Source organism: Alligator mississippiensis, chromosome 1, assembly GCF_030867095.1.
Source record: "Alligator mississippiensis isolate rAllMis1 chromosome 1, rAllMis1, whole genome shotgun sequence".
Taxonomy (NCBI): domain Eukaryota; kingdom Metazoa; phylum Chordata; order Crocodylia; family Alligatoridae; genus Alligator; species Alligator mississippiensis.
The window spans coordinates 75,634,975-75,662,955 of NC_081824.1; the positions used below are offsets into that span (position 1 = coordinate 75,634,975).

Here is a 27,981-nt window from a genome sequence, read left to right on the forward strand (position 1 = left end):
AGAGCGATGGCGGCGGCGCTCCCGTCTATGACTCTCCCGCACCAGCAATATGGCGTCAATAACAACGCCGCCGATTCAAAAAGCACCCTACGCCACTGCGCCTGCGCAGCCGGGGCGGTGGCCGCCGCGCAGCCTTACGGGACTTGGGGTTTTCTGGACCCCGCCCGCGGGCGCCCCGGACGGCCGGACGGACTACAAGTCCCGGCGGCCCCCGCGCGCTGCCGCCCCGACTTCCGGGGTAGCGTTTAAATCCCCAGCGAGGCTGCGGGTGAAAGGACAGGAGAAGGGGGGAGGGGCTGCCTTCCTGGGACATGGCGCTGCGGGCGGGCGGGGCTCGGTCCCGGGGGAGGCACAGCCGGGGCCGGTGCTGGGGCCCGGCCTGGCCACAGCCCCTGGCACACACATACCATCAGGAGTGGATGAGCCAACAGGCCCCCGGTCTGCAACCCTGGTACTAGTAATAAAATTGTTGTTAATAATGATGATTATAATATATAAGTGTAATACACAGTGTATAATATGATGATTATACAAAGTTAATCATAATGTTGCAGACAGCAGCGGAGCATTGCAGCCCGTGTGGATTTAAATCTCCCTGGTGCCCCAATGCCCTTGTGGATTTAAATCCCACCCCCCCACCCCCCGTTTTATGCCTGCTCTGTCAGTGGGCAGGCTGCTTTCCGGACCCAGTCCCTCTGGGACGCAAAAGCTACGGCCAGTTTGGCCTCTGCACCAGCAGGCCTCTGGACAATCTGGGACTCAACACAAGTGAAGGGCTGGTCCGCTGCTGGAAAAGGCCTGGCTAGGAGTGTAGTACCCTCCAGATGATCCAGCGGTGCTCTCACCAGGGAGCTTTGTTCTCACCATGAAGACACCAGGCCTTCTGCTTCCTGAGCATCCAAACCAATGTCGTGAGCCAGTGCCCTGCAAAATGGGGAAAAAGAAAAAGACAGCGGCTACTTAACTGTCTAAGGTCAATTGTCTTATTTCACTAGGGCTGAGAGAGAGAATGGAGGCATGCTAGGCTATGTCCTTGGGAAATTAGCAAAGCTTTCAGAGATGGAAAAGCATTCCTAATAGCAACCACTTGTGTCTAGATTTGATCAGGTTTAAAAAAAAAAAAGTTTTGAGCAAATAGGTTTCAAATGATGAGTGGAATAAAGCTTGAGTCCTTCCAGAACCTCAGTTGGCAGTGACTTTTAGTTATGCAGGCCGAGGTTACCTGATACGTGCACTCACCAAACCGTGACAGGATCATAGCAATTGTAATATACATCTGACGACCATGCTGACCCTGAGTTTGCAGGGTTCCTACCACAATGGGACCAGCCTTGGTTGGATGTTTTTGCATACTGTAATAAAAAGAAATATTTAATAATCGGTGTTCTCTTTGACTGATTGCATGGACAAAGCTATGAATTACTAGAGTAGGCTTTCTCTAACCATGTACAGCCAGAGGAGAATTTCTTTTTTCTGAAGACATTCTTTTTTTCCTGAGGCTGGCTTTGACAAACCCCATTTTTAAACCATGACAAATTCTGATTTTGTAAAACTCTCCGCAAACTGGGGTATACATACCCCTGGGCATATATGGAAAGCTTTTACAAGGTCCAGCTCTTCCTGTGGACACTCTTATTTTACACATTAGAAACATTGAATAATAGCGTTCATAGCAAGTGCTATACTTGCGTGACCATAATAGTATACCAGTAATTATGCTCGTGCTGTGATACCAGATAATTTCCCCATTCAGACAAGCCTTCACACAGGACTTAATCAAATTTAAAAAACTCTATAACCCAAGAACACCAAAACATAGCTTTCTTATGGTGATGGCTCTAAATCAGAGAAATCTTGTCATCTGTCAATATATTTTATATGTCCATCCAGTTTAGGTTAGTCTACATCTATACAGAGTCAAGACAGCCAACTCAATCTTCCTCTATGTTCTGAGAGACTTGTCCACATTTGGACAGCTATTTGAAGTCTCACAATAATTTATATCCTTTAATTTACATTTGGAACTATTATACCTTGTCTTTCTGAGCCAAAAAGCATCTTGTCAACTGAACTAGCTCAGTCCATTTAGCTGAACACAAATCCCCACACCTTACCAGCCACATAAGACACAATTTAACTCCATTGACATAATCTGAGGAGGGTGAAGAAATTTAGTCAAGAAAAACTAATACAACTAAAGTGGAGCTTTTTTGGCTTATGCAGGCAGGGCTGTAGTTAGAAGGAACAGCGAGCTAACTTAACACTTTGGCTATACACAAATGTGCACTGGTTTTAGTTTAGCTAAAGCAATAACATCTTTTTAAACAACCTTTAGCATCAATTTAAATTTGAAGTTATATCTTAAGCTAAACAAGAGAGATGTTGAATGTAGATAAGCCCCAAGGCAGAAAATTATCCAGTAACAGTGAATTGGTTGGTTGTAGTTTAATTATGGTGGAAAATACCTTGGAGTTAGGGCTCTGAACCACTGCTTATATTATTGTTCTTTCATTGCTTTGTTTGTTACAAAAACAAATCTCATTGTACAATAATATATTACGTATTTTATGGTCTTATATATTTACATGTAGAACCCACTAATTTTCTTAACACTGAGCGTAGAGTTGAACAACCTGTTCAAAACTGAAGCCGCAAAATTGTGTCTTTATTAGGTCTGTACTTAAATAACAGTATCTATTGAAAAAGCTACAGTCAAGATGTAGCACAGTGTTTTAATATTGTGTAGTTTTGGAAAACCTGGGGAAATAGTGTATTATATTTAAACAATGGTAACTTGGTTATCAAGCACCCTGAGTGTAAATCTTCTTAGACATTATACTCTTTCCTGTTTTTCCCAAATTTTTCTTTTCTCATTCTGTCCTCCCTTTGTTCAGCTGCCTCAAACTCTATCTAATTTCCTTCCTCCTCTCTTTTTTTTTCTTTTTCCTGCCCTCTTCTCATGCTCTTTGCATCTTCTGTTGGTCTTCACCTATTTCATCTCTGTGTGACTTAGCTCATTCCACACAAGGTTCACATCATCATCCTTCTACTTTAACACACTTTCTGATGGCTGCCCACTTCAGAAGAGGTGTACTGTCTCCAGCATCTCCACCTCCCAACCAGGGAACCTTTGAAGGGTCGAGAGATCCACACCATACAGTGACAATACTAGGCAGTCTTTTCACTGTCTCTGCTGCACAGATTCATAACTTCCAGAATGAGTAGGCCATATGTTCTAAGCCACATTGGCTGCTTCTTTCCCTGGCTTAGGTAGACTCAAGTTAGGTACTGGGTGTGTTGTTCTATGCCAGATTGCCATTAGGTATACTTTGTGATTTTTCTAGACCTGCGGTTGGCAATGTTTTTCAGCAATGGACCAGAATGACCAAGCTCGGGTTGAAGGCAGGCTGGTGCTCGTACCCAGCCAGCACTGCTGCCACTTGTCCCCACTGCCCAACAATGGCGCAGCATAGCTGAAGTGTCAGGCTGCAGCACAATACAGCATTGCATGGGCAAAGCCCCTCACCACAGAATCCCATTGAAGCCTCCCACTGCTGAATATTGCCGAAGCCCCCACTCCATGATCTGGATCCAATGGCCCTGTAGGCCAGATCTGGTCCATGGACCAGAGGTTGCTGACCTTTTTATTAGACAGAGAAAATACAATATATCTAATCTGGATAGAAGTAAGTAATTGATAAGATGCCACAGGGGAAATTATCAGTTAAAATAAAAAGATGGGTTTTAGTGTGAGACTTGTCAAGTGGGTAAGGAACTGCCTGAAAGAGAGGTGAAAATGGGACCCCTGAGTATTAGAGTAATAGAAATGGGATAAAATTAAATTAAAGGAAGTTTGCCTTTATCTAGGAGCCCCTCTACATGTTTACATTTATGCTGCAATTAAAGTGTTAATTGTGATATAAATGATAAGGGTGCATATTAAAATGGCAAATGAGCCATAAAAATATTTCACATATATTTAGAACATTTTCATGGCTGGTTTGCATGGTGCCTTAAATTGAATGTGTGGCATGTCCAGGGCTGCCCCAGGGCCAGGGCAAGCAATCAGTTGATTGTACAATCCTGGCTTTGAGGTCTTGAACTGGCCCATGTGGTCCTGGGGCCAGGGCCAACAACCAGCTGATGGTCAACCCTGGCCCAGGACTACACTGGCTCACACCAGGCTGCAGGCATCTGGCTTTCAACTAGCTGGTGCAGGGCAAGACCAGGATCATGATCCCAGTCTCCCCCTGCACCAGCAAGCAGAGGAGGCACAGTTGGCATCTGACCCCTGATCCTTAAATTGCACCTCCTGCCATGTACAAGTGGCACTGCAGGAGGTGCAACTGTTGCAATCAAGTATCAGGTCCCATGGAGCCTTTAAATCAGGGGTGTCCAACCTTTTTGAATGTGGGGCCAGATCACGAACTTTTTATCACCCAGAGGGCCAGCGAGCCATATTCAAAGACATCACAGAAAGTGGTATCATATCAGGAAGTGATGTCATGTGACCTTTGACACCAGTGAAGTTGCAGGGGTTGACATGGTGCTAGTTGACATGGCATGCATGCCCGGGTTGACATGGTGCTGCAGGAGCCTCTGGGCTACAACCGGGTTGACCTGGTGCTATAGAAGCCATGGGGCCAGGCCGGGGTTAACCTGGGGCCCACCTGGCCTGCCGGTGCCATGCCCGGGTTGACATGGTGCTGCAGGACCCGCCTGGGCAGATCCGGGTCGGCACCAGCCAGGAAAAGCATCATGCAGCTGAAGCCGGCTTCCCATGTGCTGCTGGGGATGGGAGGAGGCCGGCCAGGTCTGCACCGGCCAGCAGAAGCGGCGGTGGAGCTGTGTGCCGCTTGGGACTGACTCGTCCCGTCCTGAGTGGCACACGGCTCTGCCGTTGCTTCTGCTGCCCAGTGCAGACCCAGCCAGGCTCCTCCCGTCCCCAGCAGCCCACGGGAAGCAGACCCCTCGGGGCCTCACGCACGGGCGGCTGGGCTGAGAGAGCTGCAGCACCCGGGGGGAGACTGGCCGGGGGAGCAGGCACCACCTTGCTGTGGGGCAGGGCAGCGGGGCTGGCTTGAAGTGGGCAGGTGAGGAGGCAGGCGTGGGCCGGCAGTAGCAGCGGCCGTTGCTTGGCCTCCCACGTGGGGCCGCTCCCCTGGGTCCCATGGGGGTAAGCAGCTCCCCTCCCCTTGCTGCCAGCTGGGACCCATGGGCTGGCCCTGCCTGCCTCGCCGTGGTCCCGCCGCCACAGCTCCACACTCCACGCCACCTCTGCGGCTCCGCATCGCTGGCTGCGCACTCCCTGGCGGCGGCTCCGCACTCCGCACCGCCACCACCGCAGGCCAGATAAAATGGCTTGGCGGGCCCCATGGCGGCCTGCGGGCTGTATGTTGGACAAGACTGCTTTAAATGAACATGTGCCAGGGTCCTAGGATACTACATTGATGGTATAAAAATAAAACAATCCCTCTGCACATGAGCATGTAACTATGAATTGTGCTAAAGAGACTGGATGCAAAATAATTAGGAAGATGTGAGTAAAGTGTTGCACTTCTGTAGCCAGGGTACACCCGGGGGGTATGCCCTGTCCTCCGATGAGGATAAATAATAACTATATATAACAAATAATACTATATATAATATTCCACAATTCACATATAATACCAAATATGAACCAAATAATTTACAGCCTATACAACACAATTAACACATAGGTATATTAACGTATATAACCCAAGTAACTTAACCATAGTATTTCTTTAAACCTTCACAAATAACAATACCAATATACACATTGAGATATTACAACACATAAACCATATAAACCCCCTTAAAGAATACCCCTAGCTATATAGACCTTAACACGACAACCTCAAAATAGGGAGTGCACTCAGCACTTCCCCAAGGGGTTTCCCTGCGGCCCCTCCCCTTTAGGGCCCTGGGATGTGGACACGCCCCTCCCACAATGGACAATGGAGATGGCAGACCCTCCTCACCTGTGTCAGCCTCCCCTGTGGGGCCCGCTTCCCCAGTAACTCACTCTTCTTCTCTGGAGAAGTCAGGGCTTGTCCCCTGGTGGCCAGTCCCGCAAAAGCCTCTCCCTAGTGGCACCTTTGGCTCTTCTCGATGGCCTGGTGCCCTGCACTGGACACCCAGGGCTGTCTGTCTCTCATGGGAGCCAAGCCCTTGCAGGCTCTGACTCCCCAGTCTTACACACGGGGTTTTCCCCTTTCCCGGGCTCTGCTGTGGGCACTGGGGCTCTTTTAGTTACAAGTGGAGCTGCACTGCGGGGCTCCAGTCACTCGGCTTAGGACCGGGGCTAACATGAGCAGCCATGAGCTGCTTCCAAGGCAGTTCTCCGTGCGCTGACCTGCGCACTGGGTGAGGCCCGAGCAGCCTCAAGCTGCTCCCAGGGCCAGCTCTCCGTGTGCTGATCTGCATACCGACTACTCAGCCGCTTGCTGGGTTCGCAGGCTCAAGCTGCCTCAAACAGCTCCTAGAGCCTGATCCCTGCGCACCGATTTGCACACCGCTGAAGCTCAAGCAGGATCCTGAGGATGGCCGTCTCTGGAGCACCTCTCTCCTCGCTGTCCCTCATCATTTCTCTCCCAGCCCTTTTATACTCTTCAGGGGTTCCACCCCCAAAGTTCTCCGGACCTGGCTGGTGCAGTTCCGATTCAGGTCCAGCTGCTTCTTGCCCCCGCCCTTCAGAAAAGGGCGGGGCATTGCTTCCCTTGTGCTGCCTCCAGATTGGTGGGTGGGCTGTACCAATCAAACAGCAGACCCTCAATCCTGGGACTCAACCCAAGCTCCAAAAAGGTAAGCCTGCTACACTTCTACAGAGTGCAGCTCTTTTAGTTTCTGAAACCTCAGAAAAGTATCAACACCAGCAAAAAAATAGAACAGTGCCCTAGAGCAGCGTTTTTCAATACCTAGAGGAGTCACAAAAAGTAACAGGATGGTCACAATTTGCTGAACATTTTATTACAGCTGACAGTACAGCATACATTGTCTCCCCATTCATTCCCTGTACACACTTAGACTCCAATGTCAAATATAACCTGTCAGTGTCTTGAACCATACATATAAATAAATTATATATCCTTATCGTTGTCGATATTGATGATTTTTACCCTTACTTCCAAAGGGTAAAATTTGGAAAAGGTAAATTTAAAAGGTCAGGGTTTTAAAAAAATCAAATAATTGCTTGCCAGCCTGAAATGAGAAACATTAATATTGCAGTAAATTAAACTTCACATTGCTACTGTTCTTGAAGCTGCCATAAATACTATACTTTAGCATAAAGGAGAATGAAACTGGTTTCCAAAAAAAGTGTTTATTTTTCATAGATGCCATTTGCTGTTTGTAAGTTATGTTCTCATAAGGGAGCTGTACAGCATGATTTAATAATCACAGGGTAGAACAGTCAACTGTAAATGAGTAGAACTAGAATGATGAAAAAATTACAAGGAAAGACCCCAATCCAGTAAAGCACTAATCATGTACATAACTTTAAGCAGGTGGATAGTCCCATTGTAATCAAAGGGTCTTACTTAAGTGCTTAAAGTTATGGACATATTAAAGTGCTTGCCTGGATCAAAGCCCAAATCCTGAGCCATGTTTTCAGCTGCATACAGTCCAGATGCGGTGGAAGCCAAAGATTTCAAATGAGCTAGCAGGGGATTTCCTTACTAAGGGCAGAGTAAGAGTTGAAACTGCTGGCCTACTATATAGGAGAACCAAGCTCTAGGAAGTTTGGTAGTGTCTCCCACGCCAGCCAATTTGCTAACTAATGATCAACCCAGGAACTTCATTGCTGTTCCTGGTACATGAAGCAGAAAGAGCACCTCTTCAGTATCCAGATCTTTGGCTGGCATACTGTTAGCAGTCAGAAATATAATCTGTTTCTTTGTAAACCAAGCTATGTTGATGTCGAGAACATTAAAGGCAAACATGAAATCCCAGAGGGTTTAGCGGCCATTTTTTAAAGTAATAAACACAATTTAAATCAATGACTGGCTGTTATACAGGCACCTCCTTTAAGTCCAGCCTTTCAACCTCCATTTTCTTTACTCACACCAAATCCGTGTGTGTGTGTGTGTGTGTGCGTGCGTGCGCGCGCGCACGTGCGCGCAAATAGGGGAAATGCACATGGATGTTTGTACAGTATTCTGATAGTTTACACACATATTGTTCAGGTAAACATAGTGCAAGGGAAATGAAAATTTACCCCTTTATTAAGCCATCTTTTATGCAATAAGCACAGAAAGAACCGTGGGCTTTTAAGACTGTGTTATTCTGATTCTTTTCTCATCCCTTACTTCTCTTTCAGGAAATCTTACACAAGTTTCTTTTTCTTGTTTTTTGTTGCTTTCTGATAACTCTTTATTTTCAGAATCCGCTTCTCTTTCCAAGCCTATGTCTGGGATCTATTTCATGACTACCAACACCATCTCCACATCATCTCTGTACAGTGACTCCCAAATCCACCTTTGTGCAGTTCCCTATTTCTGCCTCTGAACATAGGATCACTGAATCCAGCACCCTACAATTGCAGGCAATGGTGTAATAGACTTTTATTATAAAAGGTTTCAGAAAATGATCCTCTTACCTGCCTTCCACACACCACAAAGTCCCCTTTAGTCCTCATCCCAAACTTTCGATCTTTAATATAGACAAAACCTAGAGGCTAGCAAGTGCCACAGGAAGAGAATAAGAGAGACAAAGAGCACCAAGACCTTCAGTCCCCAAAATTGCATGGAATCTGTTAGGAAAAGTGTGCCCAGAAAATCCTAGGAAATGGATTATGTCTTTTTGCTACAGAGGAAGGAAGGAATATCTTAACAGCCCTTGCCAATTTGTTCTGGGGATAAATTCCTTCTTGGCCCCAAATCTGTTGATTGTTTTAACCCAGAGACACCCAATATACGGTATGTTTCACTTACCAGTTTGTCCTATTCTGTTATTAAAAACCCCAAACATTTCTTTACCCCCCTCTAATCCCTTACCCCTTCCTTCTTGATTACTGCTGATAATTTTATCATGCTTCCAATCACCCAGGTTTATAACCTGTGTCATGTTTGACTCCTTTTCTCCCACCACATATAAACTATTGCTTACTGGTATTGGTTCCTATTTTATAACACCTGATCTTTCCTCAAATGCCTACTACCAAAGCCCCAGTACTGTTAATGTTATAATTCTATAGGACATCCTCCTTCCCTTTCTCCTTTCTGATTCTTTCTTAGATTCAGCTGCTATTTTGCTTTCTTGCCCACCAGTCAGGTTGTATCAATTTCCTATTTTAATTCTTTAACTGGTCCCTTCTTTATCATGTTCAGTCTTCTGTCTTCACCTTCAGGGCTGTGTGCAATTCTGTTCCTGCCTTAATCAATGCTTATGTCTTTGCTCCCACACACTGTGGTCCACCCATACCTTCCCCTAATCACTTCCTTCCTTACCTCCTCACACACTTCTCTAAGTGCTTTCATTTATGCCGCCCTTTATTTATGTCTGGGACAACTTGTAAACGAAATCTGCCAATGCCTCATTCAAATCTCTCCAGAAAAATTTATTTCTCCCACAAAGTCTATCCAACTGAAATTCTTCCACTAAAATAGGCATCAGTCCTTTATAATAAAAATGTTCCTGTTTCATAACCCAAAAAACCCCACAAAAAACCCCTAAGATGAAACTAGCTGTGGAATTGGCTTTTGCCAGTTGCTTTCTGCCAAAATGATGTGCTGGCTCTCTCAGTATTAGAATGGACTGTCTTCCATATATTTGCCATGTTCTTTTCTGTCCTCAGATGCTGAGCCTCCTCAGAAGGGCTTTTGGGCCTGATTCTGATTTCTCATTGCTTGTAAAAGGCTACAACCTCACTGATGTCAACAGAGCTAAACAGGTATAAAGCTGGCTGGCTGAGAGAGAATGGCTACTGCCTGGCACTAGAGAAATAATAATTGTATTCATGAATGAGAATTAGCATATTAATAAACTCTTTCCCCTTTTTAAATAATTAGCTCCTTTGAAGAAACCTCTCTTCTAGCACCATCTCCATAATTCTGCGCCTTGCCATAAAGAACTTGTAAATTAAGTGCCCACACTGGTTACCAAACAATGGGATTCACTATTTTTTGGGACTTTGGAACCTGGAGAAAAGATCTTCACATCTGCCAAGAACAGTCAACTGTCAACCCATGACTGGCATCCTCAACGGGTATGAAACCGTCCAATTGTTGGCACTGCAGGCCTTCCTCTGTGTCCGTACAATAGGTTCCCTATCAGAACTGAATCCTCGGAGCACTGCTACGTATTTATTATTGGGTAGAATGAATGAACCACCATATAAGACACACTGGTTTCATTACATAAGAATAAAAAAGGGAAAATATTCCTCCTGGGTCATTTTTTGCTTTACTGGGAATTAAGTCAATGCCAGAATTCCCACTGACTTTGGTGGAAACAGGAGAAGGTTCTCCATACATAGCTTCAAGCCAGCAAAGGCCATGCATAAGTATGTGAGAAAGCACAATGGCTTTATCTGCTAGCGTTTCCCCAGTGTAGCTGGGGCAGCCACACCCTTTACAGCTGTCAGTTTGTTTTGTGATATGAATGGCAAAATATTGGTGACAAAATATTGGCATAGGGTCAGTTGCAAGTTGGATCCTCATAGATTACTTCCAAGTAAAATAATCGAACAGCTTCTCTTGGCTAAGCTAAAATAAGCAAATATCATACATTATTTTCTGTATTATCATCTTCAGAATATAGTTTCTAGTACTTATCTGAAATGTGTAACCAGCAGCAATGGTATGAACAAGAGCAAATTTATTTCTGCACTTGATTATAAGTTTGAAACATTTCAGAATAAGAATTACCATGACAAAAGGAAGCATTCTGTCCTTGAAGCGAATATGGAGAAGCACAAATTGTTCAGTCAGACTTTGAAAGAAAACAGAGCTATCAAGGCCAGAACTGATCCCTTTAAAAAGAGAAATGAGAAAGGATTCAAAATACCCTGGTGATGAGCACTAAAGAAATCACAATTAATATAAATGATTACATTAATTAAAGAGAAAGAAAAGTTTGAGGACTTCTTTTAAAGTCAGGGTCTGATACACGGGGAAGCGTAAGAATAAAATTCTCCAGGGCCTTGCTTGGAGTCCAGAATCAGCGTGACTCCTTCCCTTGAAGAAAGTGAAAACTAGAGGAGGCTGAGTATGTACAGCTTTATTATCCTTTTCATTGTGGATCAAAGAAATAGAATCCTCAGGGCTGCCAGCTCTTTGATTTTGTACAGAGGATCTGGAGTACAGATTTTTCCGGACTGCATGCTAACCATATTTGATTTATTAATGTTGGATATGCACTACTTTCCTAAACCTCTGCATATATAGAAAATTTCTGGTAGGATCTGTGTCTTTTTACTGGTTTGTTTGTGGCTTTTTTTAATAGATTCAATATGAGCAAACTTCTCTATAATCATTTATAAAAGCTGTACATATTCTAATTGAAAGGAGGTTTGTTTCCATTTGTAGTCTTTCTTCACACCTGAACCTATTTCTTTCATTCCTAACCTCATCACATTCATAGGCACCAGATGTATTGTGCATTAAAAACTACATAAAGTATATAGTTCACTTACATTTTAAGGCATAGGCTGCCATAATTTCTGTACTGTTTTATGAAACTTTTGTATAGAAAATCATTATGTCCAAATATAAATGCATCATGGTATTTTTCATAGATAACTGCACTGACTGCATGCATATGTAGATGAACTGTTATGTGTAGATTTTAATATAAAGGTCACTAACATCTTACTCCAAATGTCTGTTTAAAATAGCAAACGAGCTTTCAGGTGTTTTCACTGATACAGAAGTGTCTGATTGCTAAAGCTGGAATGACAGAAATGTGTAATTAAAGCTGTACAAAATGTGAAAAAGAGCAGTAGTTTATACTTTAAGGAGACTGCAAGAGCAAATATCAGAATGGTGAGAACTGCCATATAAGGCCATTTGTTGTTACTAAAAACCTTGCATAAATCTCACTGTCAGACAGATTAATGCTGCTGCTTGGAGGTCTTTATGAGAGAGCTGGTAAGCATGGAAATAGTTTCACAAGCCAAAATGCAAAGGTACACAAAAGAAGGTGGAGTTTTTACTAGCTGCTTTCCAGCTGGCATTTATATATTGATTTAGAAGCAAGAAACATTCCTATAAAATATACTTTAAGGACACAAAACCCAAGGAGAAAGGTATTGACTTAAATAAGGTATATTAGTAATCTGCCCCTGAAGGCATAATCCCAGGCGATTTTTCTGTGTAAGCCTCTAGTGGAAAATATCTTTGAGTGCCCCAAGAATGTATTAGAACTATGTTCTTTAAAGTATTCTGTTGTATATAAACTATTAATGCTATGGGTGGGGAAGGAATCTAAAATGTCAAGGGTTTTAGGTGGCCAGGCAAACTACTTTCAACTCTTGTTTGTCCATGAATGAATAAGAAACTTTGGTTGCCTTGTTTATTTCTTGGAGATAAATATATACATCTTGAGTTGACCTGGGGAATATTTCTCATGTAACTGATAAAATCAAATTCAGCACTGGTGGAAGTGAATGGAAGCTGCTCCTATTTATGCCTGTGAAAAGAACAATGATCTGATTGGCATCACCAAGACCTGAGGGGACAGCCCTTAGACTAGACTGTTAACATTGAGGGTTACACTCTGTTTACGAAGGACAGGGTTGGGAGAAAAGGTTGTGGTGTTGCCTTGTATGTCAAAAACGCATACACTTGTTCTCTGGTTCAGGAAGAAGGTGGCAAAGCAGAATGCATTTGGGTGAAGATGAAAGATGAAAGACATACCACCAATATAATACTGGAGATTTATTATAGGCCACCTAATCAAGAAGATGAGGTAGATGAGGCACTCTTCAAGCAGGTGACAAAGCTATCTAAAAGCTATGGGTTGGTACGGATGTCCATTTTCCAGACATCTGCTGGAAGAACAATGCAGCCAAACATAAAATGTCAACCCAGTTCCTAACTTGTGTGGAAGACAAATTTCTACTCCAGTAAATAAGGGATACAACTAGGAGATCATCTATCTTGGGTCTTGTCCTGACCAACAGGGAAGAGCTGGTAGAGGATGTGAACGTGATAGGTAACTTGAGAAGAAGTGATTACAATTGTATTGAATTCCAGATCCTGAGGCCTGGAAAGCATGAGGTCAGCAAAATTAGGATGCTAGATTTAAAAAGGTAGATTTCATTTGACTCAAGGAGCTAATATGCATGGTGTAATGGGAAGATAGAGTGAAGGACAAAAGTGCCCAGGAGAGCTGGGAGCTTCTAGAGGGTGCAGTATTGGGAGCCCAACAAGAAACTGTCCCGACACGATGGAAACACAAAAAAGACGGCAAGAGACCAATGCGGCTACATAAGGAGTTTCTAAAATGTCTTGAATGCAAAAGGAATGCATACAGGCAATGGAAGAATGGTCAAGTCACCAAGGATTCATACCAGAAAATAGCAAGAACCTGCAGGGACAAAATCAGGAAGGCAAAGATAAAGAACAAGCTGTACTGGCAAAAGTGGTTAAGGACAATAAAAAGAGATTCTATAACTATGATGCCCAGAAAAGAAGAACCAAAGCAGCTGTGGATCCTTTGTTAACAATCCATATGGGGGGGGGGGGGGGGGGGCACAAAGCAAGATGATCCCCAAGCGAGGCAAAAGAGGGAAAGGGGCCAGGAGGCTTCCATGGCTGACCAGAGAAATCCAGGGCAGCCTAAGGGCCAAAAGGGGAGCACATAAAATGTGGAAACAGGGAGAGATCACCAAAGATGAATATACCTCCTCTGCTCGTGCTTGCAGGGAGGCAGTTAGACAGGCCAAAGCTACCATGGAGCTGAGGATGGCAACCCAAGTAAAAGACAACAAGAAATTGTTTTTTAGATATATAGGGAGTGAAAGGAAGGCCCAGGGAGGAATAGGACCCCTGCTAAATGGGCAGAAACAATTGGTGACAGACAGGGGGGACAAGGCTGAACTCCTCAACGAGTTCTTTGCCTCAGTGTTCCTAAGTGAGGGGCACGACAAGTCTCTCACTGGGGTTGTAGAGAGGCAGCAGCAAGGCGCCAGACTTCCATGCATAGACCCTGAGACAGTGCAGAGTCACTTGGAAGAACTGGATGCCTTTAAGTCGGCAGGCCCGGATGAGCTCCATCCGAGGGTGCTGAAGGCACTGGCTGACATCATTGCAGAGCCACTGGCGGGAATATTTGAACGCTCGTGGCGCACGGGCCAAGTCCCGCAGGACTGGAAAAGGGCCAACGTGGTCCCCATTTTCATAAAGGGGAGGGAGGAGGACCCGGGCAACTATAGGCCAGTCAGTCTCACCTCCAACCTTGGCAAAGTCTTTGAAAAAATTATCAAGGCTCACATTTGTGAGAGCCCGGCAGGACAAATTATGCTGAGGGGAAATCAGCACGGGTTTGTGGCAGGCAGATCGTGCCTGACCAATCTAGTTTCTTTTTATGACCAGGTTATGAAACGCCTGGACACAGGAGGAGGGGTGGATGTCGTATACTTAGACTTCAGGAAGACCTTCGATACGGTATCCCACCCCATACTGGTGAACAAGTTAAGAGGCTGTGACTTGGATGACTACACAGTCCAGTGGGTGGCGAATTGGCTAGAGGGTCGCACCCAGAGAGTCGTGGTGGATGGGTCGGTCTCGACCTGGAAGGGTGTGGGCAGTGGGGTCCCGCAGGGTTCGGTCCTTGGACCGATACTCTTTAATGTCTTTATTAGTGACTTGGACGAGGGAGTCAAATGTACTCTGTCCAAGTTTGCAGATGACACAAAGCTATGGCGAGATGTAGGCACGCCGGAGGGCAGGGAACAGCTGTAAGCAGATCTGGACAGGTTGGACAAGTGGGCAGAAAACAACAGAATGCAATTCAATAAGGAGAAATGCAAAGTGCTGCACCTAGGGAGGAAAAATGTCTAGCACACCTACAGCCTAGGGAATGACCTGCTGGGTGGCACGGAAGTGGAAAGGGATCTTGGAGTCCTAGTGGACTCCAAGATGAACATGAGTCAGCAGTGTGACGAAGCCATCAAAAAAGCCAATGGCACTTTATTGTGCATCAGCAGATGCATGACAAATAGGTCCAAGGAGGTGATACTTCCCCTCTATCGGGTGCTGGTCAGACCGCAGTTGGAGTACTGCGTGCAATTCTGGGCACCGCAATTCAAGAGGGATGCGGATTACCTGGAGAGGGTCCAGAGAAGGGCCACTCGTATGTTTAAGGGCCTGCAGTCCAAGCCCTACGATGAGAGACTAGAGAACCTGGACCTTTTCAGCCTCCGCAAGAGAAGGTTGAGAGGCGACCTTGTGGCCGCCTATAAGTTCATCACAGGGGCACAGAAGGGAATTGGTGAGTATTTATTCACCAAGGCAACCCCGGGGGTTACAAGAAATAATGGCCACAAGCTAGCAGAGAGCAGATTTAGATTGGACATTAGGAAGAACTTCTTCACAGTTCGAGTGGCCAAGGTCTGGAACGGGCTCCCAAGGGAGGTGGTGCTCTCCCCTACCCTGGGGGTCTTCAAGAGGAGGTTAGATGAGCATCTAGCTGGGGTCATCTAGACCCAGCATTCTTTCCTGCTTATGCAGGGGGTCGGACTCGATGATCTATTGAGGTCCCTTCTGATCCTAACATCTATGAATCTATGAATCCGGGGGAACTCCTAACTAAAGATACAAAGACGGCAGAGCTACTCAACAACTACTTTGTCTCAGCCTTCAAAAAAATTTAAGCTGCCAGACACCTAACAGGGATTATCTGGATAAGGGGGACAAACTGAGGGAGGAGATAACAAAGAAGACTGTTAGAGAGATTTTGTTGGGTCTGAATGAATTTAAGTCTGCAGGGCCAGATAAGCTTCATCCCAGGGTCCTGAAGGAACTGGCAGGAGAGCTCTTGGAGCCCTTCGCAATGATCTTCATGAAATCATGGGAGACAGACTAGGTACCAGGGGACTGGAAAAAGTCTAACTTAATTCTCCTCTTTAAAAAATGCAAGAAAGAGGACCCAGGGAACTACAGACCAGTAAGCCTCACCTCAATAACCTGGAAGTTACTAAAGCATATCCTAAGGAAGGTCATTTGCAAGCATCTGGAGGAGGACAGTCTGCTTGCAAGCAGTTAGCATGGATTTATGAAAAAAAAATCATGTCAAACCTGATATCCTTCTATGACAAAATAACTACTTGGGTGATGAAAGGAATGATGTGGTTATAGTGTATCTGGACTTCAGCAAGGCTTTCAGATGGGGGGCTGGGGTGGGATGGGCTTCATCTCTCCCCTAAAGGCAAATGTATTTTGTCTTCTAGGTTGGCTGATCCCATACGGCGGGCTTTAAACTAGCTTCGCCGGGGGAAGGGGCCGCTCCAAGTAGAGAGGTTGCTTCGCCAGCATGCAGGGTGACAAGAGAAAGGGACGCGCAGGTAAGCAACAACATCCTGGGAGTAGGGAGCTACAACAGTCCTGGAAGTAGGGGGGGAGGCGCGTGCACACTCAGGAGGCCTCAAGTGCTTCTACACCAATGCTCATAGTATGGGGTGTAAGCAGGAGGAACTGTGCCTCCTGATTGTAAGTAAGAATCCAGACTTAGTAGGGGTCACAGAAACCTGGTGGGACCCTACCCACGACTGGGCAGTGGGCATTCGGGGATGCACCCTATATAGAAGGGACAGGACAGAGAGGAAAGGCGGGAGAGTTGCGCTCTATGTCAAACAACAACTTACATCATCAAGGATTAACCGGGTTAGAGGAGGGTCGGGCGGAGACATTGTGGGTCAAAGTACAAGGAGGGTGTGGCGAAAGGGACCTTACAGTGGGTGTCTATTACAGACCACCCAACCAGGGGAAAGAACTGGACTGGGACTTCTCCGGTCGGCTTATGGAGGCAGTTAGGTCAAGGGATGTCATTGTCCTGGGTGACCTAAACTACCCAGACATTTGCTGGGAGGAGCAGACAGCCAGGGCTGACTGCTCGCGTAGTTTCCTGGCTGTATTAAAGGACCTTTACCTTTTCCAGGAGGTGCACAGCCCCACTAGGTGTAACGCCTTGCTGGATCTGGTCCTGGCCACTGGGGATGACCTGGTGAGGGGACTGCAGGTCCTTGACCACCTGGACAATAGCGATCATCACCTGCTGGAATTCACTATCCAATGCAGGGTGTCAAGGGCTTATAGCAAGACTAAAGCCCTTGACTTCAAAAGGGCCAAATTCAATTAGCTTCGGAGATTAGTGGGGGAGGCACTGAGGGCCCAGAAGGTAGAGGAGATGGGAGTCCATGAGGGATGGTCATACCTTAAGGGGGCGATCCTCCAGGCCCAAAAGGTAACAGTCCCTGAGAGAAGCAAGGGGGGTAAGAGTGCTCAGAAACCCCCTTGGCTCAGCAAGGGCATTCAGGAATGCCTGAGGACTAAAAGGGTGGCATACCACCAGTGGAAGGGAGAGGCTATCACCAAGGAGGAATACTCCTCCTTGGCCCGGGAGTGTAGGAGGGCTATTAGGAATGCCGAGGCAGAGATGGAACTCAGGCTAGTGTCCGGGATTAAGGACAACAAAAAGTTTTTTTTCAAGGCAACAGGACAGGCCCTATGAGGAGAGGCTGAGGGACCTGAACCTGTTCAGCCTCAGCAAGCGGAGGCTGAGGGGGGATTTGGTGGCTGCCTACAAACTCATTGGGGGAGATCAGCAGCAAATAGGAAGGGTCCTATTCCCCCCAGCAGCACCTGAGGCGACAAGGAACTATGGCCAGAAGCTGCTGGAGAATAGGTTCAGGTTAGAGATTAGGAGGCACTATTTCACTGTCAGGGTAGCTAGGATTGGAAGCAACTTCCTAGGGAAGTGGTCCTTGCTCCTACCTTGGGTAAATTCAAAAAGAGATTGAATGAACACCTGTCTGTCTGGGGTCATGTGATCCCAGTGTGTGCTCCGGCCAGTGGCAGGGCGTTAGACTAGATGATCTATTCAGGTCCCTTCTGACCCCTAACTACTATGAAACTATGAAACTATAAGTACATTGGGAGCAAGAAGAGGGCACCAGTCAATGTAGGGCCCCTGTAAGACTCAAATGGTAACCTTGGGGCTATGCAAGACGAGACAGCCGATATTATTAACAGTTTCTTTGCCTCTGTTTTCTTGAACAGGGACTGGGACATCCCTCCTGCCAGAGGCAGGAACAATCTCGGGGATAGCTCTGACAGGCCTTGGGTCAGTGCAGAGGTAGTTAGGGATCTTCTGGAAGGGCTGGACATTTTTAAATCTGCAGGTCCAGATGCCCTCCACCCAAGGGTGTTGAGGGAGCTGGCAGGGGTCATCATGGAGTCCTTGGCCTGGCTGTATGAGCATTTGTGGTCATCTGGCCAGGTGCCAGGGAATTGGAAACTAGCTAATGTGGTCCCCATTTTTAAGAAAGGGAGGAAGGAGGACCCAAGTAACTATAGGCCTGGAAGCCTCACCTTGGTCCTTGGGAAGATCTTGGAGAAAATCATCAAGGAGCACATCTGTGGGGGTCCAGCAGGGGAGGTTATGCTCAGGGGCAACCAGCATGTGTTCATTAAAGGCAGGTCCTGCCTGACTAACCTGATTGCCTTTTATGACCAGGTAACTAAATCCTTGGATGATGGTGTTGCCGTGGACGTAGTCTTTCTAGACTTTAAGAAGGCCTTTGACACTGTCTCTCACCCCATTCTCATTAATAAATTAAGTGACTGTGGCATTGATGCCTACACAGTTGGTTGGGTAAAAAACTGGCTGATGGGGCACACCCAGAGAGTAGTGGTGGACGGATTGTACTCAACCTGGCAAGATGTGAGCAGTGGGGTCCCCCAGGGCTTGGTCCTCAGGCCCGCACTGTTTAACATCTTCATCGGCGACTTAGACGAGGGAGTTGAAAGCACATTGTCCAAGTTTGCTGATGACACTAAGATGTGGGGTGAGGTGGGCATACTTGAAGGGAGAGAGGCTACAACTAGATTTAGACAGACTACAAAAGTGGGCAGATGAAAATAGGATGGGGTTCAACGTAGATAAATGCAGGGTGCCGCACCTTGGGAGAAGGAATCCACAGCATACACACAGGCTGGGGAGTTCCCCTCTTGAAAGCACAGAGGTAGAAAGGGATCTTGGAGTCATTATTGACTCCAAGATGAACATGAGCCGCCAATGCCAGACTGCAGCCAGCGAGGCCAGCCATACCTTGTCATGCATCTAAAGGTGCATCTCAAGCTGGTCCAGAGAGGTGATACTCTCCCTCTATGCGACTTTGGTCAGGCCGCAGTTGGAGTACTGCTTCCAGTACTGGGCACCGCACTTTAAAAAGGATGTGGCCAGCCTGGAGAGAGTTCAGAGGAGAGCCACCCATTTGGTGAGAGGGCAGCAGGACAGGCCCTATGAGGAGAGACTGAGGGACCTGAGCCTGTTCAGCCTTGGCAAGAGGAGGCTAAGGGGGGACCTGGTGGCTGCCTACAAACTCTTGTGAACCCAGCGTTCATTCCTGCCTGTTGCAGGGGGTCAGGCTAGATGATCTGTTCAGGTCCCTCCTGACCCTAGCTAGTATGAAACTATGGACTGCACCTCCACTTAGGTGGACTTGTTAATCAATGAACCTGTTTAATTTTTTTTGCAGACTCCCCCAAGAGTCAAATTGTAATTTGAACCCTGCTTAGTAGACCACAGACTCAATATGAATGTGATGCAGCTGCACAAAAGGTGAATGTGGCTTTGGGCTGCATCAGTAGAAGCATTAAATGCAAGACAGGGAAGGTGATAGTGCCTCTCTACTCAGCATTGGTTAGGCCTCATATGGGCTAAGTACAGACAGTCAAAAAGCCCAAGGCTGAATTGATTTGGTCTTTGCAGGTTAGTATAAGCTGCAAAGATTGAATCAATAAACAAATGAACATTCACTTTTGATTCAGGAAATGCAGCCACATGCCTGCAGTGTCTCAAGCCAGAAATCATGGGGCACTACAGCAAGGCTCTCTGGCAGGTAGCCAGCATGGGATGTATGTTTGCTTCCTCTTCCTTCTGCCCCCAAGGTCTCTGGGATTTGCAGTGCACAATTATAGGAACAGGACTCTACAGGGTTGCTCATCACTTCTTCCTACTTCCAGGTGCCTCTGGGATTTGTAGTCCACAGTTTCAGCCAGCACTAAGTATGCCAGCAGGGTAGGGAAGCTCTTTAGTCAGGGGAAGATGAGTTAACCCCCCTCCCTATCCCCAGACCCTAGCTGGGGTTTGCCCAGGAAGAGTGTTAGGGGGCGGGCAGTGAGCTGGCCAGTGAACAAGTCCTCACCACTCCAGGTAGGAAGCAGAGGGGCAGGGCCAGCCCTGTTCTCTGGAGCAGACAGCACAACCCACCCCAGGGATGCAAAGCATGCTGGGATGCTGGGGAACTCTGATTTAACTTGAATCAGGAAGGGGTCTGGGACAGAAGTTTCATAAACTGGTTTGACCTAAATCAGTTAAGTTTGATACTACACTCAACCAGGTTTATCTTAAATCAGTTTCAGCCATTTTGAAACTGGTTTATGTGCACTGAACTTCTGTTCTGTTACAGGTTTAAACCAGTTTCTGATCACTTAAACCAGTTTATGTGTAACTTCTGTCTCTAGCCCTTGAGTACTGTGTGCAGTTCTGGGCTCTACATTTTAAAAAATACATGGAGATATTACAGAGAGTCCAGAGGTGGGCAGCAAAGATGATCAAGGGCTTGGAAGGCAAGTCATACAAGGAGAGGGTGAAGGAGCTAGGTATGTTTAGCTTACAGAAAAGGCACGTAAGAGGATACATGATAGCAAATACTTGAAGAGCTGTCATCAAGAGGAAAAACACCTTTTCTCTCTTGCTGCAGACAGGAGGATGTGGACCAATGGCTTGAAGCTGCAGCAACATAAATTTAGGTGGATATCCAGAAAAAACTTCTTCACTGTTAGAAGAGTGAGGCAGTGGAATAGACTGCCTAAGGAAGTTGTAGACTCTCCATCACTAGAGGTGTTCAAGAAGAGGTTGGACAGCCACTGGTCAGGGATGATCTAGGCATAACTATGCTTATTTTCTTCCATGGGTATTTCCCATGCTTCTGGGCTTTGCTGGTTACTCCCACCCCCTGTCCCCCTCCCCTTTTTCTGTTATATGTCAGGGTGTTTTTAAACCTTCCCAGAGGCATTGCGTGTTGGATATAACTAAGGCTGGGGACTTCAACTGGGGTGTGCTGATTCTCTTGCTACAAGCAAAGCTAGAGGTTCCTGGCTAGATGGTCTTACCCCTCCATTCAGGATCAGATCAATCACTACATTTGGGGTCAGGAAGGAATTTTACCCCAGGATCAGATTGGTATGAATTGTGGGGTTTTTTGCCTTCCTCTGTAGTGGAGGGCATAGCCCTCTATCTGGGATCTCTTGGGAGTATACTGGCAATATTTTATAGAAGCAGGCATTGGCTGCTGTGGTTCCCCTGCTTTATCTGTGGCAAGTTAGGGTGTTAAGTCTGTGTTGTGTCAGGGTTGAGGGTAGTCTTATGTAGAGTTTAGATTATGGTTGTATGGGATGGTTTGGATAGGTATGGTCCTGCCTCAGTTAGGAGTTCAGACTAGATGACCTTTTGAGGTCTCTTCCAGCCCTACTTCTTTATGACTCTATGACTTTGTAACTCTATGCAAAGGCTATAACTTCTGAATAATATCATATTAAGTAGTTTTGGTTTAAAAAATGGTATTTTGTGACAAGGAAAAATTAAATTATCTCTACATTTGCCTTCCTCTAGAGCTCAGCCTAAGAACATTCTCTATGCAAGATCAGAAAGATCTAGCATCTTTCAGAACGGCCCATATATAATACAGCCGAAGAATGGCCTGGTTGAAGGAATCTGGCTGAGAATGTTGGAAACCCAAAACTGAAAGCCAAACATAGTGGCCCAGAGCTTCCTATGCAAAGTTCCTGGAGGATATTTTCCTAGCACCCAGTGGAAGGAAAAGATTAATTTCCCCATTGCTTTTTAGCAGCCTCCCCTATTTTTACAATGTGAGATTGAAGGAAAAGGTTGCAAATCTATTGGGCAGTTTTGACAGCAATAATTAGTTTGAGGGTAGGAAGCTGTAAGGACCATGCCAGTTCCAGAACAATATTTATGATTTTCATGCACTGAAATCATCAGTTTATAGGTCTCGTAGGGACGTAGGGTGCCCTGAGGTAATCAGTAGGGAAGGATACAAATAAGTCAATTACATTGGCAGGGAGCCTAAGGAACACCCTGCTTCAAAGATAAAATTGCATTTCTGTCCCATTGCTAGAAGTTTTGGTAAGAGAAACCACAATTACAAAGTTAGTCTTTGGAATTCAGTATTAAACAAACATAAACATTTTAGAAGAGTCTTAATCGTTGCCTTTGTATATGTCTCAGTCCAAGTACTGAATACTTTATTTCCTTTGTTTTGATGACACAGAAGGATGTCATACAGGTAGAAGAAGGCGTGGAAACCCTGTTGCTGCATATATGGTACTTAATTCATATTAGACCTCATGAATATGCAAAGGACTGGATTACCCTTTGTCTTTTCTACATACCCTTTACTCCGAGGAGGGAGGCACAATTTTCTGTAATGTGAAGTCTTCACCCTACTAAACAATAATTAGCACTTTATATTTACTGTATCAATAAATACTACTATTAATAATAATCACCTGGCTTATTCCTATTGCTTTGCTATGATCTGGCCTTTATAGATATTATATAATGGAAGGGAAAGAAGAGGAGAGGGAAGATTTTATTGGAAGGTGATGGGCTGAAGGAAAATAGGGGAACGCATGTATTTTCTTCTTTATGATTAGGCTTGGCAGGATTTGATTTTTATTGGTAAACATTAATAAATGTCAATTTCACCTCATGCTTTCAGACAGACAAAAAATATTTTCATTGTTAATAATCAAAATTTATAGAAAGGGGATGTAAGAAAAATGGTGGCTGATGGAGTATGTGACTACAGGGGGAGCAGTCTTACAGAACTGTGCTGACTCTACTTTGGACTGTAACTCCCAGAAACTCCAGGGGACTGGGAGCAAAGGAAGAAGTAGGGAGAAAGTGGATGAGGGAGCTGTAGGCCAGCAGATCTGGGATTGATGGCAGCCCTGCCACTCACTTGACAGGAATCCTACAGTATTTATGTTTGTCATAGTGGGTGGTTAAACTGCACTATAGTAATCGTATACTGTCATTAACAAATTGTCTACTCTGCCCCCACACCCTTAATTTTGTGCAATCCTGGAAATTTAAATACATCGAAATCAAAATAAATACTTAAAAATAAGCATTGATGTTATCTGTCAAAATTATTAAAATATAGAAATAAAATTCTGCCACGCCTATTTATGATGCAGAAAAGAAGTCTGTATTTGAAGGGGCTGTTCAATCCGGAGGGCTAGGTTATTTCATTTTTTTTTTAAATGAACATTTCTGCCAGCTCTGTATTAGAGGCTAAATAATTATTACCAGAAATAAACAAGCCCCCAAAGATCCATTTTTTAATTATTTTTACTAATTCTTTGCCACTGCAGTGGCAGGACACTGGAGATACCCTTGTCTCCCCTGCTTTTTATCTGTGATATGTTGTAGGGTGGTTTGTTTTCAGAAAGTGGTCCATGGCTCTGGCTGCGATGTGGGCGGGACTGGAATGGACAGTTTCTTAGGACAGAACAATCCCATGCACCAGTACTAGCTGGGGGCTGACTGGCTGGGCAGCAGCTCTGCAGAAAAGGATCTGCAGGTTACAGTATAAAGTGAGCTGAATATGAGCTGACAGTGTGCCCTTGTTGTGAAGAAGGCTAATGGCATACTGGGCTGCATTGGTAGGTGTGTTGGCAGTAGGTCAAGGGAAGTGATTATTCCCCTCTATTCAGCACTGTTGAGGCCACATCTGGGTTGCAGTGTTCAATTTTGGGCCCCCCACAACAGAAAGGATGTGGACAAATTGGAGAGAGTCCAGCGGAGGGCAGCAAAACTGGTGAGGGGGTTGGGGCACATGCCTTCTGAGGAGAGCCTGAGGGAATTGGGCTTATTTAGTCTAGAGAAGTAAAGATTGAGGGGAGATTAAATAGCAGCCATCAGCTATCTGAAGGGAGATTTGAAAAAGGATGAATCTGGACTGTTCTCAGTGATGGCAGATGACAGAACAAGGAGCAATGGTCTCAAGTTGCAGCAAGGGGAGTTTAGGTTAGATATTAGGAAGAATTTTTCTGACTATGAGGGTAGTAAAACACTGGAACAGGTTACCCAGGGAGGTGGTGGAATCTCTGTCCTTGGAGGTTTTTAAGGCCTGGCTAGACAAAGCCCTGTCTGGAATGATTTTATTAAGAAGGTCCTGCTCTGGGCAGGGGGTTGGAGTAGATGACCTCCTGAGATCCCTTCCAACCCTCATTTTCTCTGATTCTATGACTCTGGGAAAATAGCTGCCTGTGCACAAAAGTGGTTAGACTTGGTGGCCTTGAGAAGACCCTGGCAGTCCTATCTCCTTAAACAGTATAACTAATTGTGCTCTCCCATCTCAGATGTTCAGCTTTCAATCTCAGGAAAAGTTTTCAATTAGCAATAATCACACCTTGGATTAACCTCATTGCCAATGATACTGCCACTGTGCAATCCTGCCACTGTCCAAAGATGTCAAGAGACAAACCTAATTTATTTCTAAAGTAAAAGATAAATCAACCCCTGTTACCTGACTGCTACTTTATTTTATGTCAGGCTATCTTACACCATAAAAAACAGGAAAAAAGTACAGACTAATTTTTTTACCATCACAAGTCAGCTTTGAAGTCTTGGAATAGCATAGCTGTGATCTTGGTGGAACAGAAGCACTTTCTCTGGATTTCTTCCCTTCCCAGCAAAAACAACGTGAAAGGAAAAGAGACCTACAGCCACATATAACGCCTTTCCTCTTACCGTCTCTGAAAACCTTTGAGGCAACAGCAGCAGAAACAAGGATCCTGGTACAAAGCAGTGTTCTGCAAAATAGACACTACTAACTTCGCTTTACTTCTTATTTTGACCTATCACTGGAAATGGTGATTTTCCTTTTTACATTTGGAGTTTCCAACAAAATCCCACTGTTCTCCTGGTAACTCCAAATATGTGTTTGCGTGTGCTGGGGGGTGCTATATCTTGTATTTAGGAATTAAATCCTTTCTTAAGGATCATTTCTCTTCTGTACTGGAAAATGGCTGACTCAGCTTTTAGAGTTATCCTTGTCCCTTGTTCAATGCCAGTCACAATGATACACTGCACAGAATAGTGAAGTGAAAATACAAAGTCAATTTCATTTCCCTGTCAATTTACTGCCTATGTAGAGAAACAGGAACCAACCTCAAATTCAGGGGGTTAATGGAACAAAATATTATTTTGTAGAAGAAAGAAAAGCCCCCCTAAACTCCCCAACTAGTTCACTTTACAACAATATACAGAAAATGTTACCTTGTTTCAGAGAAAACAACAGACTCTGGAGATAGCTGGAAAACTAGGATCTGTGAAACCCAGAGAATGTCAGACACTGAAAGCACCTTTCTCTCAGTACCAGAGCTCTAGAAATAATATGATCTCAATCTTTTACTCAAGTATTTCACACATCTGTAAGGCACAGTTCATCAATTTATCAAGGGTATGCACAGTTCTTGATGGAGGTAAAGAAGTGTTCTGAATACAATGTACATTTCCATGTTTTAATTTAAGTTGAAAAAAGAACTAGAATGTTTTATTCTCATAAAATGGCTGAGCAACTCCTTATCATAACCCTGTGAGAGGTTTAAAGTGTCTTCAGTAAAAGGAAGATTATTAAAATGATATCTCAGGTTTTTATATAGCAATTCCCATTCAACAGCATCCGGGTATGTATGTCTTAGTTTTCACTCCAAAACAAGATGCCTCTACCCCCTGTTAGGGAATATAATCCTCATCCTCTGTCTTGGTGGCCTAACTGGCTACAGAACCTGGTAATGTTGCTGGCAGGAGTGAAAGCAAGTTCACGTGAGAGGCTATTTATTACAGGGCCAGATAACGCTGCTGCAATATAACTGACAGGACAACTGAGGGGACCACTTTGGCTGTGAATCACTGCTTTGGTAAGGTACAAGGTCAAGAATGGAGACAACTAATACCATGGTACTCAACCTCTGGCCTGCTGGCCAGATCTGGCCTGCAGAGCCATGTCATCCAGCCCATGGGTCTTCCCATGGGTCCAGAAATTTGGTGGCAAGGAAGTGGCGGCAGCATTAGTTGTCACTTCTCTGCTTGTCACTCCACAGCCAGATCTGGTGCGTAGGATTAGGCCATGTGTGGGGGTAGGATCAGGCCAGCACATGGCCAAATCTGGCACATGGAATTGGGCTGTTGTGTGGCCAGATCTGGCACCTGGGGTCGGGCAGGTGAGTGGCTGGATCCAGCATTCAAGTTCAGGTTAGCATAGGCAGCAGGATCTGGGATGTGTCTGGGCAGACACTTGAGCACTACTAACAGCTTTAGTAGCAGGAAAAGAAACAGACATAAAGGGAATAAGGTTAGAATTGAGGGATGCAGTGGCAGAGCAGAGATGGTACCTTCTTGCAGTTTCAGAGGTCTGAGTCTGAATGCTGTTCTGGATGCAAACCAAAGGCTGCCCCCAATTGATCCAGCTGTAAATGAATGAATCAATAAGTCAGTCCCCAGCTGGAAAGTCAAAGTCATTCTGGTCATTCAAGTTGGGGAGTCTAAGTGGCTGGATGTGATGAACATCCTTCATGTCCTTTTGGCTGCAGAACCTGGCACACCTTACTCACACTAATCTTATGGGCCATTAGGCTCAGGAGCACTCTTTGATATTTTTTAAGATAGAATTTCTAGAAGGAAAGGGGAGGGAAGTTGTGTCACTGTGTAACACTTGGATAGGGCCCTGTATTCCTTATCATAAGGTCAACAGTGCATTAGCACCTAGGAGTGTTTCAGATGAGACTTGGAATATAGGTAGGAGTTTGCCCCAGCACCAGGATACTTTACATCATGTGTGGAATATAGCCCTTGAGACACGCCCCTGAATATGTGTGCATGTCATATGAATAAACTCCTGCTCTCTGAACTGGATTAGAAAAGGAAGGCTGTAGCACTAACCAATATGAATTTCATTTTTAAAGTGAGGACTCATCCTAATTCTCTTGTGTCTGATTAAATCTGTCTAGTTTTGGAGATGCAGGGACACAGAGGAAAGAGGGGCAATTATCAAATCTCATTTTCTGATATTCTGAGAAGCACTTCAGTGCTGTGGTCTATAGGTTGTATCAGTAGCTTTACATAAGGGTCTTCTTACTGAGGAATTGGCACCAGTGAGGTGGAAGACATGTAGTCTGTGGATGTACTATTGGATAAGGCTGAAAAAGTTATAAAAGGTAGTGCAGCAGTTGTAACATTTAGCAGGCATGGTATAGACAATATGGGGTTCATCTACACATTCAGTTAATTCTCGCCATTTGCACCAGAGTCAGCTGCTTCTGGATGCAGTGTCTACATGTGCACCCAGAACCACACCACTTTGAGCCAGGGAAGAGCAGCAGACTTAGGGGGTCAGTGTTAGGCTCTGGGTGGCGGCATTGGCAGCACAGGAGCTGGCTGGTGTATGAGAGTACCGAAACTTTGAAGCTATGCGGCTGAGCCGCCAACTCTGCTGCCAGCCTGGGGCTTGTTCCACCCAAGCACAAAGTGCTAATTAGTCAACTCTGCAGTAAAGTGCACGTGTAGATGCACCCATTGGTCACATCCAGACGAGTGTGGTCGTGTAGTATGTAGCACCACAAAAGTTTGCAGTGCCACATATTGCGCAGTCTGGTGTTCTCCACACTTCAAGGGTGCGCTGCCTGAGCATGCATGGTACCAGTT

General features: G+C 45.3%; 1 protein-coding gene and 1 pseudogene across 8 annotated transcripts in view; one reads left to right on the forward strand and one right to left on the reverse strand.

Moving 5' to 3' along the window:
• Positions 1–49: 49 nt before the first annotated feature.
• LOC106738238 (uncharacterized) overlaps positions 50–27,981 on the forward strand; it is a 58,941-nt gene continuing 31,009 nt past the window's right edge. For 3 of the 8 annotated variants that reach the window (XR_009463741.1, XR_009463729.1, XR_009463740.1), the window contains exons 1-4: positions 128–451; positions 9,815–9,910; positions 10,029–11,226; positions 16,412–16,525. Coding sequence is in view for 1 of the 8 variants with exons in the window: in XM_059731876.1 (XP_059587859.1) it covers positions 50–451; positions 9,815–9,910; positions 10,029–10,037 (507 nt within the window). In the remaining 7 variants the exon portion in view is untranslated. Of the gene's footprint in view, positions 452–9,814; positions 9,911–10,028; positions 11,227–16,411; positions 16,526–22,537; positions 23,399–27,981 lie in introns of those variants that run through there. The other 5 variants (XR_009463731.1, XR_009463734.1, XM_059731876.1 and 2 more) reach the window with 5 other exon arrangements.
• LOC132247986 (U4 spliceosomal RNA) lies at positions 24,649–24,730 on the reverse strand (annotated as a pseudogene).